Source organism: Podarcis melisellensis (genome assembly GCF_964234715.1).
Source record: "Podarcis melisellensis genome assembly, chromosome: 8".
In the NCBI taxonomy this organism is placed as follows: domain Eukaryota; kingdom Metazoa; phylum Chordata; class Lepidosauria; order Squamata; family Lacertidae; genus Podarcis; species Podarcis melisellensis.
Genome location: NC_138540.1, coordinates 57,933,355 through 57,950,580, shown reverse-complemented (window position 1 = coordinate 57,950,580; position 17,226 = coordinate 57,933,355). Strand labels below are relative to the sequence as shown.

Sequence of the window (17,226 nt, the reverse complement as noted above, 5' to 3'; positions counted from 1 at the left end):
TTGAATGATTAAGGGGTGTGAGTCATTGAGAGAAAGTACCTATCCACATAGTGCATAATTAAATTGTGGGATCTGTTTCATATCTTGATGGCTTTAAAAGAGGATTAGACAAATTCATGGAGGATAAAACTATGTTCTGTCTCTAGAATACCTCTGTTTATCAGTTCCTGGGAATAGCAAGTGAGGAGAGAGTGCTATTGCACCAGTGTCTTGCTTGCAAGATTCCCATAGGTATTCCACTGGTCTTCCACTTGGAGAACATGATGCTGGACTATATGGGCTCTTCTGACGTTCTTATGCTATATTCTTAATGCAACGGCCATTTTAATTTAGAATATTAGAGTCTTGAAAATACAGATGGCCTGGTGGTGGTGAGATTTCTGACCTTGAGCTCTATGTTGTCCACCACATGCAGGAGCTAGGTGCTTGTCAATACACAATCTTTCCTTGCCCCAGATGTAGCCTTCATTGAATGCTGAGAACCTCAGCTGTCGGAACAAATATCTTACCTTCCTGTCAGTGATGGAAACCGATAAAAAGGGCATCTGTGCTTATTGATGTTAAATTATCGAGAATAATCTTTTGCAGAATATTCTCGAATATTCACTATTAATGAGAATATTAGAGAATTTTCATTTAAAATGGAGAATATTCATTTTAATGCGTTGAAAATGATATAATACATATGACTTGCTAAAAAAAATATTCCTTAGCACATTATGCTGCTTGCTCTGCCAAAATATCTTATACATTATTTGGTACACTTGCTGATATTTTGAGATCAGTGAACTTGCTACCTTGAATTTGTTCATCTCGTGATAAATAAATGCTATTATACTTGGGATGAAGGATATTTGCAGCAAAGTGAATTGGCTGCAATGCCATTTCTTTTCTTAACTGCCACTTTCAGCTGCTTCTCTTCTTCCTCAAAGACATCACTTTTTCAAAGTGATCTTCTAGTTCTTTAAATGACTCAACTACCCTACTTAACCTTGGTGTGTCCAATTCTAATAATGTTATCCATTTCTCTATTGGAGCAATAAGGTCATGAAATTTTAGTACTCTTAGCCAACATACTGCCTCATCTAGTATCAGGGACTGTATACGATTTGATAAAATATCTTCCACTTCTTCTTTTACAGCCAAAGCCTTTAAAGCATACTTTGTGTCCGACAAACTCTTAAGGCAAAACTGGAGAGCTGTGGAGAATATTCTCCGGAGAATTTTCTAGCAGAGAATATTCTCACCTCACATCACTATCTGTGCTAACTGCTTACAAACTACGTGCCTAAGTGCTATTTTAGCATACCACTGGTGTCGTGGAGAAAAAAGTATGTGTTAACAGTAGTCTTTCCCCCTCTGTTTAGAGCCCAATCCTCCAATAGATGAAGTGATCAATACTCAGGGTGTGGTGGACAGGTTTGTGGAGTTCCTCAAAAAAAGTGAAAACTGCACATTGCAGGTAAGTGAGAATGAGATTCCTTTGCATTTGATGTTCAGTGCTATCAGCAAGGTTGTCATCTGTTTCTCTGGAAATTAAATTGCCCCCCTTGTCACTCTTAGTGCTTGTTCCTTTGCATGGGGTTGTTTGTGACTGTAGCCATGACTGTAGTCTGACTTTCCTTCCCACCAAACGTTAAGCGTCCGCCCACAAACCTATAACATAAAAGCTCACTTACATGATGTGATGATGGCTATAGACTTTGGTTCTGTTGTTTGACTACCTTTCATTTCCCCCGCGGTCCCAGACATAGCATCAATCTGGGCCATGGTGGGGAAAAGAAAACGGAGGCTGTGCTCTCTCAAATGAAAGTTAATTAAAATTTAAAAAGTTAAGAGTGATGCTTTAGATTTTGTGGCGTGCGAATTGTAATACAATAAAATACAAAATTAGAAATAACAGAAGCAATAAAAAAGACAATTAAAAATCACTCAGCATCTTGCACAGCTCATTGCAATTTCTCTAACAGGCAGAAAAACCATTAAGTGGTCCACTATGTCCATCAATGATTTTCAAGTGTCTGGGGTGGGAAGTTTGGGGGCCACTGCTCTGTTGAACAGTGTACTTCTGTTGGAGACTTTCTTTAATTGGTTGCTTGTTACTTTTCAGTTTGAAGCTGCATGGGCATTAACAAACATTGCCTCGGGCACTTCACTACAAACCAAAATAGTAATAGAAGCTGGAGCAGTTCCGATCTTCATTGAATTGTTGAGCTCTGATTTTGAAGATGTCCAAGAGCAGGTAAGGTGTTTTCAGGGAGAACTTTTGGCTTAGCTGTGGGAGAGCAGTTCCAAATAATTTCTTTGCTGCAAAGCTTTTATATGATAGAAAAACTGGCTGTTTCCTGTTGCTTGTGAAGCCCCTACCCTGCCTCTTCAGTCATTGACAAAGCTGCAGTGATGTCACAGAAAGCTCAAGGACTGTCTTACCTGTATGAACTGACCCAGACCCTGCAGTCAATATCTGATATCATTCTTTATGTGCACCCTCCACGGGAAGCCCAGAGACTTGCAACACAAGAATGGGACTTTTCTGTGGTGGCTCCCCATTTGTGGAATGCTTTTTCCAGGGAGGCTTGCCAGGTGCCTTAGTTACATATCATTAGCATTCCTTTTCAACCAGGCCTTGGGCTGTTAATCAATCTATGGCCTTTTAATGCGGTGTGTGTTTGTGTGTGTGTAAACTGCCTTGTGGTCTCTTGATGAAGGGTGGTATATAAATTTAATAAATAGTAATAACAAAAGCATCCTGACTGCTCAGAGCAGTGGGCAGGGCCTGTGGTGGCATTAGTGCTGTGTAGGCATGCTCAAGAGCAGTTGGCAAGAACGGGAATGGGGCAGCAAGGGAACATAGGAGCTTGAATCACTGTGGGTCAATGATTCAAAGTTGGGAGAGCAAGATCAGAATGCTAGGGATGCATTTTACACTGATTTCAACCAAACATTTGGCAGTAGCTCCCTACAGCAGTTAACAGCTGCCCACATTGGTGTGTGCAGAAACTCTCAGGAAAAAAAGCTTTGCTACGTTTTAATTGCAAAAATGACAAATAGCTGAAAGTTGCCACAAGTTATTGGATTCTTTGAGGGGGGCCAGGGATTCCTGCTCCACCATTCCCTCTCCATTCAATGACTGAGCGCTGAAGCTCCTGTTCTTCTTCCAGGCTGTTTGGGCACTGGGGAACATTGCTGGAGACAGTTCTGCCTGCCGTGATTACGTCCTCAACTGTGGCATCCTCCCTCCCTTGTTGTTGTGAGTAGCTGTTGCATGAAACTCCGACTTCGGGTGCTCCTTGGCAATGTCTGTGTGCGTGTGTTCCTTTGTTTCCATTTTACAGCCATGGACGTAAAGATTTTGTTAGGTGGCATGAAACTGCCCTGGGAAGACCCAGTGGGATTTTTCTCTTGAGTAGGATCAAATTGATCACCATATTTGGAGTCTGGAGGAGACTTCTCCCCAGACCAGACTGGCTAGAGGTCCAGGATGGAGACTCATTTTTCTTAGTAACACGCAGCTTATCACTCCAATAACTTTAAACAAGCCTGTAGGTATTTTTGGTGTGACCCACCTTGTGAGGGCCAGATTGCAAGAAGCCCATGGTGGTTTAGCATGATGCTAGTGATGTGGCTCACCTGAGGAGGGATGCGTGGGAAAGATCTCTGCTCAGGGAAGAATGTGCAAGGCCTTCCTTCCTTCCTGATAATGAAGGAAGATGGAATGGTGGATGAAGATCCGAACGTGGATGAGAGCCAGTTTTATATTGTGAACCGCCCTGAGCTCTAAGGGTGGTATACAATTTTTTTGAATGAATGAATGAATGACTGGATAGACAGGTTAAGACTAGGACCTGGGAGACAAGATTTCAAACCCCTCCTCATCCCTCAGTGACCTTGGGTCATTCACACTCTTGGCCTAACCTATCTCACAGGACTGTTATGAGACTAAAATGGGGGAGGAGGAAAACTTTATATCCCACCTTGAGCTCCTTGAAGGAAAGGTGGGATATAAATGTAATAAACAAGCATGTTTAGTTGAGCAACAGAGAGGCTAAGACATTCAGGTTTCCACTTGGTCATTTAAATTTGCTAGGTGACATAAGAGCAGTCCTACTGGATCAAGCCAAACACATCTCCAGTGTTCTGTTCTCCCAATGATCATCCAGATGCTTATGGGAAGCCCTCAACCAGAACAGACCATGATCCAGTTCTCTCAGCCTAAGCAATCTCTCCTAAGTCATGGTTGGGGAATCTCCAGCCCATGGGACAAATGTGGCCTGGCACAGTTTGCAGTTTGGCTCGCAAGATGGTCCTCCCTCCCCCCACTCCCAAATCTTGCTTATTTGCCCCCCCCCACCTGATGTCACATATGATGCTGGTGTGGGGCAGATAGAGATGTGGCTGGATCTGCTGTGTGGTAGACTTTACTGCAGGGAACTCAATCACATAGTTGGTCCCTGCAGAAAGCAGCTTTGCCAGCCCTGTGCTCAGCACTTTGCAAAGCCCCTTGCACTGCAGTTCCCAAGTGTTTGACAGCTAGCTAGCTGCAAGATAGTTGGGTGGGATAGCCCACCTGTCAATCACAAATAGGATACCCCACATAAACTGCCCTGAGTAGGTGGGAGAAAAGGCAGGATAAAACTTGATGTTGCGGAATAAGATGTATCTTGAAAGTGTTCATGGTGGCATCATAGGCATTTTGGGTTGAGGTAACCCAGCTTTCCTTTAAACAGACCAGAACGGTCTGGGTGTGTTTCAGATTCTCCTTTTCTACTTTTGCAGTTCAGCTTGAATTCAAGCTGTCACTGAAAGGAAAAGGACTTAAGGATTAGAAGAGTTTTAACTGATAAAAATGATGACTGTAAGAACAAACAAGTGTAATCTCTAGATTTATATTTAGCAATGTAATATTTATATAAAGTATAATTTGCCTGTTTTCCAGACTCCTCACAAAATCCACCAGGTTGACAATGACACGAAATGCTGTCTGGGCCTTGTCAAACTTGTGCAGAGGGAAAAATCCACCCCCTGAATTTGAGAAGGTGAGATGTAAAAGTGTGGCCTCTGCCCTGGCACCTTCCACAGAATGATGTCATAGAACTCTAGACTATACCATTTGAAGTAGATGCCCACAACCACACTCCACCCACATGCTTCATATTTTGTAATGTGTGGGGCCAAAATGTCTAACCCTGTAGTAGTAAGAAACTACTACATCGGGAAGAAAGTTTCAGGGTTGGCCCTTGGCAAAAATATCCACTACTAACCCTGGGTTGTGTGTGAAGTGATAGCCAGAAATAGCCCACCATGAGCTTCTTCTACACGGACATCCCATTGTGACGCTGCTGTGCTCTCCAGTAAGCAGAGTGATTGTGAGCAACAGCCCCAAGCCAGGGTAAGGGAAATGAAGGGGGGAGGGTTTGTAGCTTGGGCCATTGGTTCAAACAATCCCTCCCTGCCTTCCCAAAATGGATTTTTATGTTATGAGTCAAGTTGGACAAGAGTTTGGTCTTGCAATTGACAGGCATTCAGGCATTCTCCTTCAATGCTTGCAACTTGTCCTGGTCCCCAACCCCAATTTGCCATGGGCTTATTTGTCATTCTGCCTCTCTCGGGATCTTACTATCTTTCCTTACGATTGTGCTTCTTGGTAGGTGTCATCGTGTTTGCCAGTCTTGTCACGCTTACTCTTCAGCAGTGACTCAGACTTGCTGGCGGATGCATGCTGGGCCCTCTCCTACCTGTCGGATGGCCCCAATGAGAAAATCCAGGCTGTAATAGATTCAGGGGTGTGTCGGCGACTGGTGGAACTGCTGATGTAAGTGTCCAGCCTCTGAAGGATGTTGGGGTGTGTGTGTGTAATGGCAGAGTTGCCTCCCCCTCTCTGGCTGGGATTAATAGGAGGACATATCTCTTACATGGCAGGGATATGTGTGTCACAATTTTAGTCACATGTTGGCACCCTTTGGGAGTTTTACAAAAGCAGCATATGGAATTAATATTGAGCGTTATTATGGTTAGAGTGGCTTCCATTCATCAGAAGGGGGATAATGTTAATGTACATTATAGGTACTGAGACCTTCTGACATAGGAAGCATGGAATGGCACCAGCCCCTGCATATGTGTGTGTGCATACACTGGATTTAAAATGGAATAAATAGGTGGGATAATGTGAACAGCACCATAATTTTTCTTTGGTTGTTGTTTTTTTTACACACAATTAAGTGGCGCATAAATCTTATGAACTAAATAAAATAAAGCAGATCTCTTAAGCAGGGCAGAAGTACCACACTCAAAATGATAGAGCATAGCCAGTGCCAAGAGGAGTGAAGCATTGAGATAGGGATTCGGGTGTTCCTTCTGCTGGGTACTAAGGTGGGCATCTTTTCCTTTTCTTCTTCTCCTGGTAGGCACAGTGATTACAAGGTGGCCTCCCCAGCTTTGCGAGCTGTTGGCAACATTGTGACGGGGGATGATATCCAGACCCAGGTGACGTTGGGAATAAGAGTTAAATGGGGCCATCCCAAATTCAGGATACGGGAACCTACAACCACTGCAGAGGGCTGGTTCTAGAAGATGCATTTCTGTTAGGCTTTTGGGAGAAGATGTGAAAGTGTCATCAAAGCAAACACTGGCTTCATTTGGGGGGTGGGGTGGATTTGCAGTCATACAGGGAAAGCTGGATTGTTTCTTGCCACTGTGAATTGTAACAAAAACAAGAGACCTTTCAGGATAGCTAGAGACCAAGAGCTTGGTGCTCTTCTTTTGGGAGGAGCAGCTCTCTCTAACAAGCGCCTCTTCAACTTCCCCTTTTCAGGTGATCCTGAATTGCTCAGCTTTGCCTTGTCTCCTTCATCTACTCAGCAGCTCCAAAGAGTCTATTCGGAAAGAAGCTTGCTGGACGATCTCCAATGTCACAGCGGGGAACAGTGCTCAGATACAGGTACAACTTCCTTTGACTCAAAGGGCAGCAGACCTTTTGGGTCTTTTACTCTGGTAATGTAATGGGAGAGATGGCATGGGAGGGGCATACATAATTGGCTATTTCTCAAGCAGTCTCCCTGTTGGGTACTTGGGTGCTGATGCAATAACAGTGCCAGCACTGCATTTATGGTCAACCCTTGGGGCAAGGGGATCCTCTCCTCCTTGTCGCCACTACTGCTTGTTCACCTACCTGCTTCCAGGGAGAGGATGTGCAGGTGGCAGTGGCAAGGTGGATCAGGGCCAGAAGGATGTACCAGTTGACAGTAAGCCACTGCTGAGGTATTGACCTTAGCAGGTGCCTGAGAAAGCCAGCCCTGGGGTTTGGCAGCCATACTGCTATGGTACTTTACAATACAAGCCTGGGGATACTGCAGGGAGGGGAATGCTGTTTGGTGGGATATTTAGGCTATATTAATCTTGCTTCTACAACTTTTACAAATTGTAAGGATGGAAATAAGTAGTAGTTTCTTACTGCTAAAGCAAAAATACTTTGGAATGTGAAAGCTTCTTCAAAAGAATGAAATTCTTCTGGACCATGCAGATGTACAAGCCTGCCTGCCTGCTTTTGGATTGCATCTCCTAAGTAGAAGTGTTCTGAGACTTGTTCTCCTTGAATAATACTGCAGAAATGATAGTATTCAAAGCAAACAAAATGCTCTTGGCTGCATGGCTCAGACAATGACTGATGTTCATAAGAAATTGTAGCATTTTTTGAAGGTAGCAATTGATTTCTACAGCAATCACCTGCAGCACGATCTGTTTTCCCCCTCAGAACATATACGCCCCAAATTGCATCTTCATTTGTTCGAGATACCCGGGAACCTTCCATCACATGCTTTTCCTGATCATTTGGCCTGAAACCAAATGCTCCTTTTCAAAAGATGGGTTTGCAAAGCCTGTAGAAGATACTGAATAGCTACCTTCTGAGTCAAGTGTGGGGAACCTGGTGCTTTCCAGATGTTGCTGAAGTACAATTCCCATCATCCCTAGCCTTGGGCCATGCTTGCTGGGGCTGATGGGGGATGTAGTTCAGCAATATCTGGAGGTTCCCCACACACCAACTCAAAGTACTAAAGCCCCTAAAACTTAATGAAATGACATCTGAGGTTCTCCAGAATTTCTTGCTAGAATTTTTGAAAACCAGAGCCTGAATCTAAAGAGCTGTGGGACTCGTTTGTTGTGTACCAGCGAAAACCTAATTTTCTGAAACAGCCCCAGCTCCCTTTCCATCCTCCCTTCCTTTGCCATGTGACAAACTGTTGTTGGAAACTCCTCTTACTTTCCAACAGTAGCTAGTGATAGCTGCACAAAGGGCAGTGGTTTAAACAAAGTTATCTTGACAATACTGCCAGGCTGCTATAAGGAAAGCTTTTCCTGAGCCTAAGCAAATCTAGGGAAGAGGAATCAGCCAGAATCCAGTCTGGGGAGAGTGAGCCCATAGAAAGGGAAGCTGATGGAATGATTGAACTGCCCCATCAATACGGATGGCAGGAGTTCCTTCTTGCAGGAGAAGGACTCATTGTTCTCTTTTTCACATTCCCCCTGCAGGCAGTCATAGATGCCAACATTTTCCCAGTGCTGATTGAGATCTTGCAGAAGGCTGAATTTCGCACAAGAAAAGAAGCTGCTTGGGCAATCACAAATGCAACATCAGGAGGAACTCCAGAGCAGATCAAGTAAGTTGAGGCTGTTCTCATTTTGCAAAGTCTTTCCAGAAGAACTTCGCCGTGAAAGGACTTGTGGGATGGGTTAGGATACATTGTGCCTAGTCTTGACCTTGCTTTTATGGTCTTTGGCCAAATAAGTTGGGTAGAAAGAGGAGTTCTGCAGTTAGGTTGGGCTGCCTTTTATTTTATTTTGTGTTGTTTTATTTTTTAAAGAATATGGAAGAACTGGTTAAATTGTGGAGGAAGTTAGGGATGGATTGTTGAGAGACTTAAGAATTGGTCAGAAAGAGACACTATTTGTGGTAGGAAGAATGAGTGACATGTAACTCCCTCCCCCCATTTCTTGCTCTCATGAGAAAGAAGGACCAGGTTAGGAGCATGGACAAGAGGAGAGCTCTCTCTCACTCCACACACCCTATTTCTTTATAGTTAACAGAAACTGATTATCACAACAATAGACAATTGGTACAAAATAGTTTGGGAAACAGCCCTCCTTGAGAGAGTAACAAATAAACTATAGTTAACATATGGACAGATCAAGAAAGATGGCTTTGCCCCAGTGTGGTTTAATTTTACAACATATGCCAGTATTCCAGTATTCCAGAAAATGAACGACCCTCCCCATCAGCATTTTAGCCCAATCTAGTTGATGAATTATTATCTTCACTCTGAACCCACCTCCCATGTTCATCAATGACTATCACTCATACTTAATCTAAGCACAACTGCAAGAACTCCTGATTTGGTGTCTAGCTGTGTGATGCTGAATGTTATCTGTTAACTCTGTTCTATTCTGTTTCACCTTTGTTTTTGTTTAAAGCAATTGCCGAACCAATAACTTGTACATTGACCACTAATAATGCTCCATATGTTGTAGATATTACTGCAAATTTATTGTGCTACAAATGTCCTGAGAAGATGTGGTCTATTTATTTGTATCATTTATTATTCCAATGAGCCTTGTTTATAAAACCCAATTTAAAATTATTCAAAACAACAACAACAAACACACACCAGAAACTGATGATCATCAGGATTACTGGTGAGACAAGGGCATATTTCCTACATTGTATGTGGATTTCATTGCCTCAGACCGTTAAATTGCTACATTTTTCATTAGAACAAAGGGCTTCTTTTAAAAAGTATTAATTCACAGCAGGTAAGTCTGATGATTAGTGCAGCATCCTTGTTCAGAGCACTGTAATCTTCCTGTTGGTTGGCAAGCACTTCCCTGGGGGTTTGGAGGGAGGTAATAGAATGTAGATCAAAATGTACATGTCTAAAAACAGAGTAGCACAACTTGGCATCCAGGACATACTTTTTCTGTTACTTTCAGCACTTTAACTTCAGCTGAACCTTGCAGATTTTTAAACCCTGGAATCTTCCAAGACTCTTGCATCTCCAAGCTTACCTAAAGTTTCTCCTGAATGTAGGCAGAGTACCATTCTCACATCTTTTGCCATAACCCAGCCCTTTTGTGTGAGAACATGGTGGGGCAGAAGGGCATGTATTCCAAGCAAGCTTGAGTTACTTACCTCCCCGCCCCCCCCCCACTTGAAACAGTTACATAAATTTGACCTGAACTTCAGTCAGTAACGTCTGCCTGGTTTGGTTTCGAATATAGGTGAAGTTCTGAGCATTTGTGTTCCCTTTCTCAGGTATTTAGTCAACCTTGGCTGCATCAAGCCCCTGTGTGACCTTCTGACTGTCATGGACTCCAAGATCGTTCAAGTGGCCTTGAATGGCCTGGAGAACATTTTGCGACTGGGTGAACAGGAGGCCAAGCAGAATGGCTCTGGCATCAACCCCTATTGCAGCCTCATTGAGGAAGCTTATGGTGAGTTGGCCAGTCTGCATCTTGAAACTCTTTTCCCGAGGCAACTTAATAAGTATACCCTCATTTGCAAACACTTTCCAATAAATTGTCAGTGATTCTTCCTTCACATCCTCACACATACCTGCATGTGACCTATGCTCCTCCATCTCCACCAGCCTCAGCCACCTGCAAGTCCTTCCCCTTCCTTCCTTCCTTCCTTCCTTCCTTCCTTCCTTCCTTCCTTCCTTCCTTCCTTCCTTCCTTCCTTCCTTCCTTTCTTTCCTAATGGCTAGAACCGCCTCCCAGACTCACTGGTGTGATGGAAGCTCTCAACTTCCTCAAAGGTCCACCTTTGTCTTGAACTTTTTGGCACACCTCCTTAGTCCTCCCCAAACCCTGCCACAATCTTTGCCAACCTTCAGCTGTTTGAGACTACAGCTCCCATCCAGCAGCTAGTATTTAGAAGCATTACTGCCTCTGAGCACGAGGGCAGAATTATTGACAGCTGTCTCCTCCATAAATTTGTCCTGTCCTCTTTTAAAGCCATCCAGGTTGGTGGCCATCAGTGCCTCCCGTGGGAGTGAGTTCCATAGTTGTAGCTATAGCATAGCACCAGGTGGTGGAGCTGTGTGTGCATAATAACAAGGACAATGTGTTTCTCCTCCAGGCTTGGATAAAATAGAGTTTCTCCAGAGCCATGAAAACCAAGAGATCTACCAGAAAGCCTTTGATCTGATTGAGCACTACTTTGGCATCGATGAAGACGACTCCACTTTGGCTCCCCAGGTAGACGAGGCCCAGCAGCAGTTTATATTCCAGCAACCAGAGGCCCCCATGGAAGGCTTCCAGCTATAACATGTGTGCAGAGTGGGGGAAGGGGGGAGAACATCGTAACTTTGTTGGAAAGTTAACTGCAGAGAGCCTTCACACCCCCAGCCATGTTCTCTTCTCAGCCAAACAAAAAGGCTGCAAAGTGCCCACTCCACCTGTTACAAAACAGCTTTCTCCTTCACTGACACATGGCAGCAGTACTTCGCGCTCATGAAGAAGAAGAAGCAGAAGAAGAGAGATTCTTACACACATTTTTTTTCCTTTGCTGCTGCACATGTGTGTCAAAAAAGCAGGTGCTGAGGTGGATGAAAGTGGAGGTGTAAATCAGTTACACCTTCTAGTGTGTGGTTTTCCTCTGGGGTTTTTTGTGTTGGTTTTTCCTCAAATGTGTATCTTCATTTGGGTACTTGAGAGATGACTTTTTTCCAGTGGGAGAAGGCAAAATAACGTAGATCACAACCAAGGAATTTAATCCTGGATGCTTGGGTTCAACTATTTAAAAAAATTCTTTTTTGCACATCTTGATTTTTATTAAAGACTCTTGATCTGCCAAAAGCAGCACTTTGGCCCTCATTGTTCTGTGTCTCTCCCCCCCCCCCCCGAAACCCTCTTGCCAAACAGCACCTTTTCAAGGGATTTGGGCCAAGTTGCTGCTGCTCCTGCCCCCTCCTCAAAAATATTCCTGTACCCAGATGCAGGAAAAGTTGGACAGCCCCATCCCACCAGGCATCAGAAAGACTGTCCTTCATGGAGGGATTCTTTTCTGAACTGCTTCAGAATTCAAACAGTGCAGCAGTTCCCACTGTCTCCTGAAGGCCCAGTCTAAGGAAGAGGAAGAGGCCTAGGTTAAAAGGACTCAAAGCACAGCTAACCATGAAGGTGGGCTTCTCTTACATTTGCTACTGACTGAAGTGTTGAACTGGTGGAGGAAACCTCATCCTGCATCTTTACTTGAAGAAAAATTTCAAACCTTATTGAAGCCTTTTGGTTCCATGTCATTTATTTTGAAAGGAATTCTTTCCCTTTTTTGGGGTCTTGGCTGGCTGGGGTGGGGACAAACCTGACATGTTTCCTGGAGCAGGTCTTGTGCCTGCACTTGGTGCACAATCTGCTCTCAGCTCAAAGAGTCAAGTGGCCTGTGTTTTCTCAGAATTACCTCCTGCTCAACTGTGTCGTATACATTCTACTTCAAAATGAAGAAGAGAAAGCTCTGTATTTTTTATATATTATATATACACGTAGATATTTGTCTAATTTGGTCTCCAGAGGGGGGGAACTATAATTCTTCTAAGGTATATATATTAGGATACTGTGTGGCAGGCCTGCCTAGGAACACATGGCCATGAAAACCTCTTTGGTTATCTTGAGTTCTCCTTCTACCTACTGTAGGAAGTGCCAGATTAGTTGAACTCCCTTTACCAGGTATAGATTACTTGGCCAAGGCAAACTATCAGCTTATTTCTGCGATGGGGAATGGCCCCTTCAGATTGCTTAAATGCTTACAGTATGCACATATCCCCTCCCCCTTTTCTTCTTCTCACTCTCCGACATTTGAATTCAGGGTTCCCAAAGCATTCAAGAAGAGAAGTTCAGGCAGGTGTGAAGCTGGATGTGAAACCTTGGGCTGCATTTTGTAATAGAGATTTGCTCTTTGTTGTTTAAAAGGGGGAAAAAAGTGAAACAAATGCCAAGGAAACTAATAAACTACATCTGTGCATTCAGTGATTGCAATCCAGATAAGACTGGAGTGAAGACTGTTTTCCTTAACGTAACTAGCAATATCTAGGATCCAATGTGCAAAATGGCATGCATGCTTTTATTTGTGTCTTGCAGTGGCCCTGCAAGGTAGGTTAACATCATTTTACTGTTGAAGGGGAATGGAGGCAAAGTACTCTTGACTGAGGCCACAGTGTTCTCTTGATGCAGCTGAGGCTTTGAATCTACTCGGCACTCATAGGTGGGTAGGCACTCTTAACTGCCGGACAGCATTGCTTTAAAATAAATAAAATAATAATAATAATTTAATTAATTACTGATTTTAGAGATGCTTGCATAGAGAGTATTGAATTGAAGGTCCCCACCATTCAGGCATAGATCAGGGAATATAAAGGGGTGGAGGATAGAGACAGTTTCACTATTTCCTTTTTTGCCTTAAACTGATGCTAGGATTTGAAATCCTGCCAGAAGAAAAACAGCCACAATAAATATATGGGCTTCTTAGTTCTTGCTGCAAGAAATAAAAGTTAAACAAGAATTCTGCCTGTTGAAATAACCCAAAAGGTCATAAAAATTGCCTCTCCTGGATCTAAGTCTAGGTTATACAAGTCGTGTTGCAGCATATGGAGGAGTCTGCTTTACTGACACACCAATCCGGTGCAGTTTTTCCTTTTTGTTTTTGTTTCCATGTAATATAAATTGGAGTGGGAAACTTGTGGTTCTCTGGATGATGTGTGGACTACAGTTCCCATCATCCTTGACAATTGGCCATGCTTTCTTGGTTTGGTAGGAGCTTGAGTCAAAAGCCATCCAAAGGGGCAACAAGTTTCCCTTTCCTGATTTAAATGAACCAAAGGATCGAGCGCAAGCAAAGCAATATAGATGCCTATACATATTCCCTCAAAAGGCTTAGTACAAGTTAAAATTGAATGTGGGGAATATGTACCATGCTGGTGCAAGTTATTGGTTAACATGTTCTTCTAGGGTCCAGCTAAAGTGGAAAAGTTCAAGGAGAGGAGGAGCCAAAAACTGCTGCTCTCTGAGCTGTACTAATGAAGTGGCCCTGCATCCCTTCTTTCCATTCTTTTATTTTGACCTAATGATGTTGTGGCTGCTATGAAGTGGCAGATGGGGAGAGGCTGGCTTGTTAATGGAACTGGTGGTGACCTCTTGCTACTTAACAACATCCTCGTCTCTCTGAATTTGTACCGGTCTGTTGTCATCCTGTGACCACAGGCTGAGCTGCCGGGGGACACAAGAGGAACATGGAGTGATCTGATGCCTGGAAGCTGGCCTTTGCAGGAATCCACCTTAGAGCCCATATGGGTCACCAAGGGAGAGGGTGGTGCCACTATGTACTTGAGAGGGGGAACTTCCTCCATGCTGTTCTTGTTCCCAGCTACTGAGGGAGGCTTTTCTGGTCAGGTGTGTGAGAGAATTTGAGGTGTGTGGAGAGAGAGATTGTCCTTTTGATGGGAAGTTCTGTGGGTGGGTGGGTGGAGGAGATACTATGACCTTTTATGTAGATTTGGAAGCTGAGAAAGAAAAACCACATTATGGTCATTGGGAGGGAAACTGAGGCAAGGAGATGGGGGTTAGGAAGCAGAGTGAGCAAGGGGGGAAGCCCCAGGTACGTCGATTATGCAAATATAAGTGGATTTTAATATATTTGATCTACATGCTGATGTCTCTGTACAACTCCTACCTATATTCTTTCCCCACTTGTTAGGAATTCCAGTCAGGCCAGGGCTGATTTTAATATGTCTGTTTATAACTAATAACCATACTGCCTCGTCTCAAATACAAGCATATCAACAAATGCAACTGTTGCTCACATTGATTGAGAAATTTAGGTGGGGCTGAATGATGCTCATCCAATAACCAAGCTCTTCTGTTCTCTCACACTCCTAATAAGACGTTAGCTACATGAGGGGCAAGTGTACTTTCCCCTACAATCCTAATGATGTGAAAGTAGAGTTGGTCTGCTTTGTTTGCTTTAAAATATGCATGTAAATATGCAGACTCCTTGAACCTTAAGTAGGCATCCAGATCTACTTGTTCTGTAAAAAAAATGTACGATTCCTTTGCCTACTCACCTACCTGCTGTTCTGGAGGTCTGAATAATACTGTTTTTGGAACAGGACAAGGCCACTGTGACCAGGACCTGGAGTACTGAAAGCATCCATTCTGAGGATTCCCTCTCTTGCCTTAAGAAATTATGTGACCCATCACATCTCAAAGGACATAATCAGAAATAGATGTTTCTTTTAAGGCAGGCTTTGCCCACCTGGTGCCCTTCTCAGATGCTATTGCACTGCAGTGCCATCAAGCGGGACACAGGTGGCGCTGTGGGTTAAAGCCTCAGCGCCTAGGACTTGCTGATCAAAAGGTCGGCGGTTCGAATCCCTGCTGCGGGGTGCGCTCCCGCTGCTCGGTCCCAGCGCCTGCCAACCTAGCAGTTCGAAAGCACCTCCGGGTGCAAGTAGATAAATAGGGACCGCTTACCAGCGGGAAGGTAAATGGCGTTTCTGTGTGCAGCTCTGGCTCGCCAGAGCAGCGATGTCACACTGGCCATGTGACCCGGAAGTGTCTCCGGACAGCGCTGGCCCCTGGCCTCTTAAGTGAGATGGGCGCACAACCCCAGAGTCTGTCAAGACTGGCCCGTAAGGGCAGGGGTACCTTTACCTTTACCTAACATTTAGAGGACACCAGGTGGATGAAAGCTGCTTTAAACGTTCCAGTGAGTAATTGTAATGCAACTTTGTTGTGGTGGTAGAAAACTTGGTTTATATCTCTTAGCATGATTTTAAAAAATCAGATGAGTGTGAGGCATAATGTATATGCCCCTTATTTGAGCATCTTGGTGAAGGATCTTATTACAGCTGATATGATTTCTCATAGCAGACAAAGCTAGAAGTATTTGGGGTGGTTGTTGTTTTTACTATGGAGGTGTCATTTGGCTAATTGGTCATCAGACTGGGACAGAAAACTTATTACTGTATTATTACTGTGTAGAAGACTAAATTATTTTGATAACAAAAAGCCCAAGACCTGTGATTAATAGAATTTCTGCTTGAAGGAAAGGGGACTGCAATCTATAATGTTCCAAGGATTAAGTTAGAGGTCGTTGGCTGTCATTTTAGGTTGATATTTGGATTTCTGAGTGACATAGGTGCCCTCCCCTCTGGCCACTTTTACCCAAATCCCTTGTAAAAGCAACTGTGTGTATTCCTCTCTGTGAGGGAGTGGCCTAATCCAGGGGAAAAGTTGGATCCAGTAGATCTAATCTAATCCTTGAAAATCTCATAGAGTATCACTGTTCCAGTTTCCTCCTTCAGCTCTGCACTTTTTGGGGGGAGGGGTTAACCATCCACATAACCACAGAACATAAAGAGGCTTCACAGGAGGGTTGCTATGTTGGTGAACTGAATTAATGTAGAACAGTGATAATATACTTGGAATTTCCAACTGAAATCTAGAAAAAATATTTCTAGCATAAATAGTCTAGTAAATTTAAGGAAACCAAATTCCTACCTGGATAAAACTAGACTAATGCACTGCAAAGTGCACTTTTATTTCTCTCTGGGGTTTTAACAATATATTTATCTGCTTGCCTTACAGACAGAATAAATCCCATTGATGAAAACAACATAATTAGCAAACAGGATAAAATAAGGGAATGCAATAATAACTGCATTAATCTGATAAATCTATTGTAGAATTGGTGCTACTTGTGCAACCATGCTTTTTTACTGTCCATATGTTTAATTCAGATTTCCTCATACTGCAGAAAACCTGTTAAGTAAAAAGATAGTGCATATTAGAAGTCATGGATGTGGTGGAAGCTTATTAGCATTTTAAAATTTTTATTCATTTATTTTTGAGTGAGTGGTTTGTCATGCCCATTTGCTCCTTGCCTGATCACAACCTTGCAAAGCCCAAACAACGGCAGCTAGCCTTTTTTCAATTGCTGCCTGTTGGACTCTCATCATTCAGTGTCTCAAGATAGCAACACATGTGAGGGGTTACCTTGGAGACAATAACTGTGGGACATATATATTGGAACTTTTTAAAAAAATATATATATAGCACAGGTCTTCTGTAAGACCTCTTTATCTGAATTTCCGTATGGTTAAATTTCAGTGTTTTAATAAAACAAGCCAGGCTTCCTTAGATTAAGGCCACGGTAGCAAAGCGACCATTGCCAAGGATGAATCT

At 43.3% G+C, this 17,226-nt stretch overlaps 1 protein-coding gene across 3 annotated transcripts in view; it reads left to right on the top strand.

Moving 5' to 3' along the window:
• Nucleotides 1–13,032, top strand: part of KPNA6 (karyopherin subunit alpha 6) — a 29,954-nt gene extending 16,922 nt beyond the window's left edge. For all 3 annotated transcript variants that reach the window (XM_081924183.1, XM_081924184.1, XM_081924185.1), the window contains exons 5-14: nt 1,368–1,462; nt 2,111–2,242; nt 3,162–3,250; nt 4,937–5,036; nt 5,649–5,812; nt 6,405–6,483; nt 6,812–6,937; nt 8,527–8,654; nt 10,304–10,482; nt 11,129–13,032. In XM_081924183.1, coding sequence (XP_081780309.1) covers nt 1,368–1,462; nt 2,111–2,242; nt 3,162–3,250; nt 4,937–5,036; nt 5,649–5,812; nt 6,405–6,483; nt 6,812–6,937; nt 8,527–8,654; nt 10,304–10,482; nt 11,129–11,316 — 1,280 coding nt within the window. In that variant the 3' untranslated portion in view covers nt 11,317–13,032. The remainder of the gene's footprint in view (nt 1–1,367; nt 1,463–2,110; nt 2,243–3,161; nt 3,251–4,936; nt 5,037–5,648; nt 5,813–6,404; nt 6,484–6,811; nt 6,938–8,526; nt 8,655–10,303; nt 10,483–11,128) is intronic.
• Nucleotides 13,033–17,226: the final 4,194 nt, after the last annotated feature.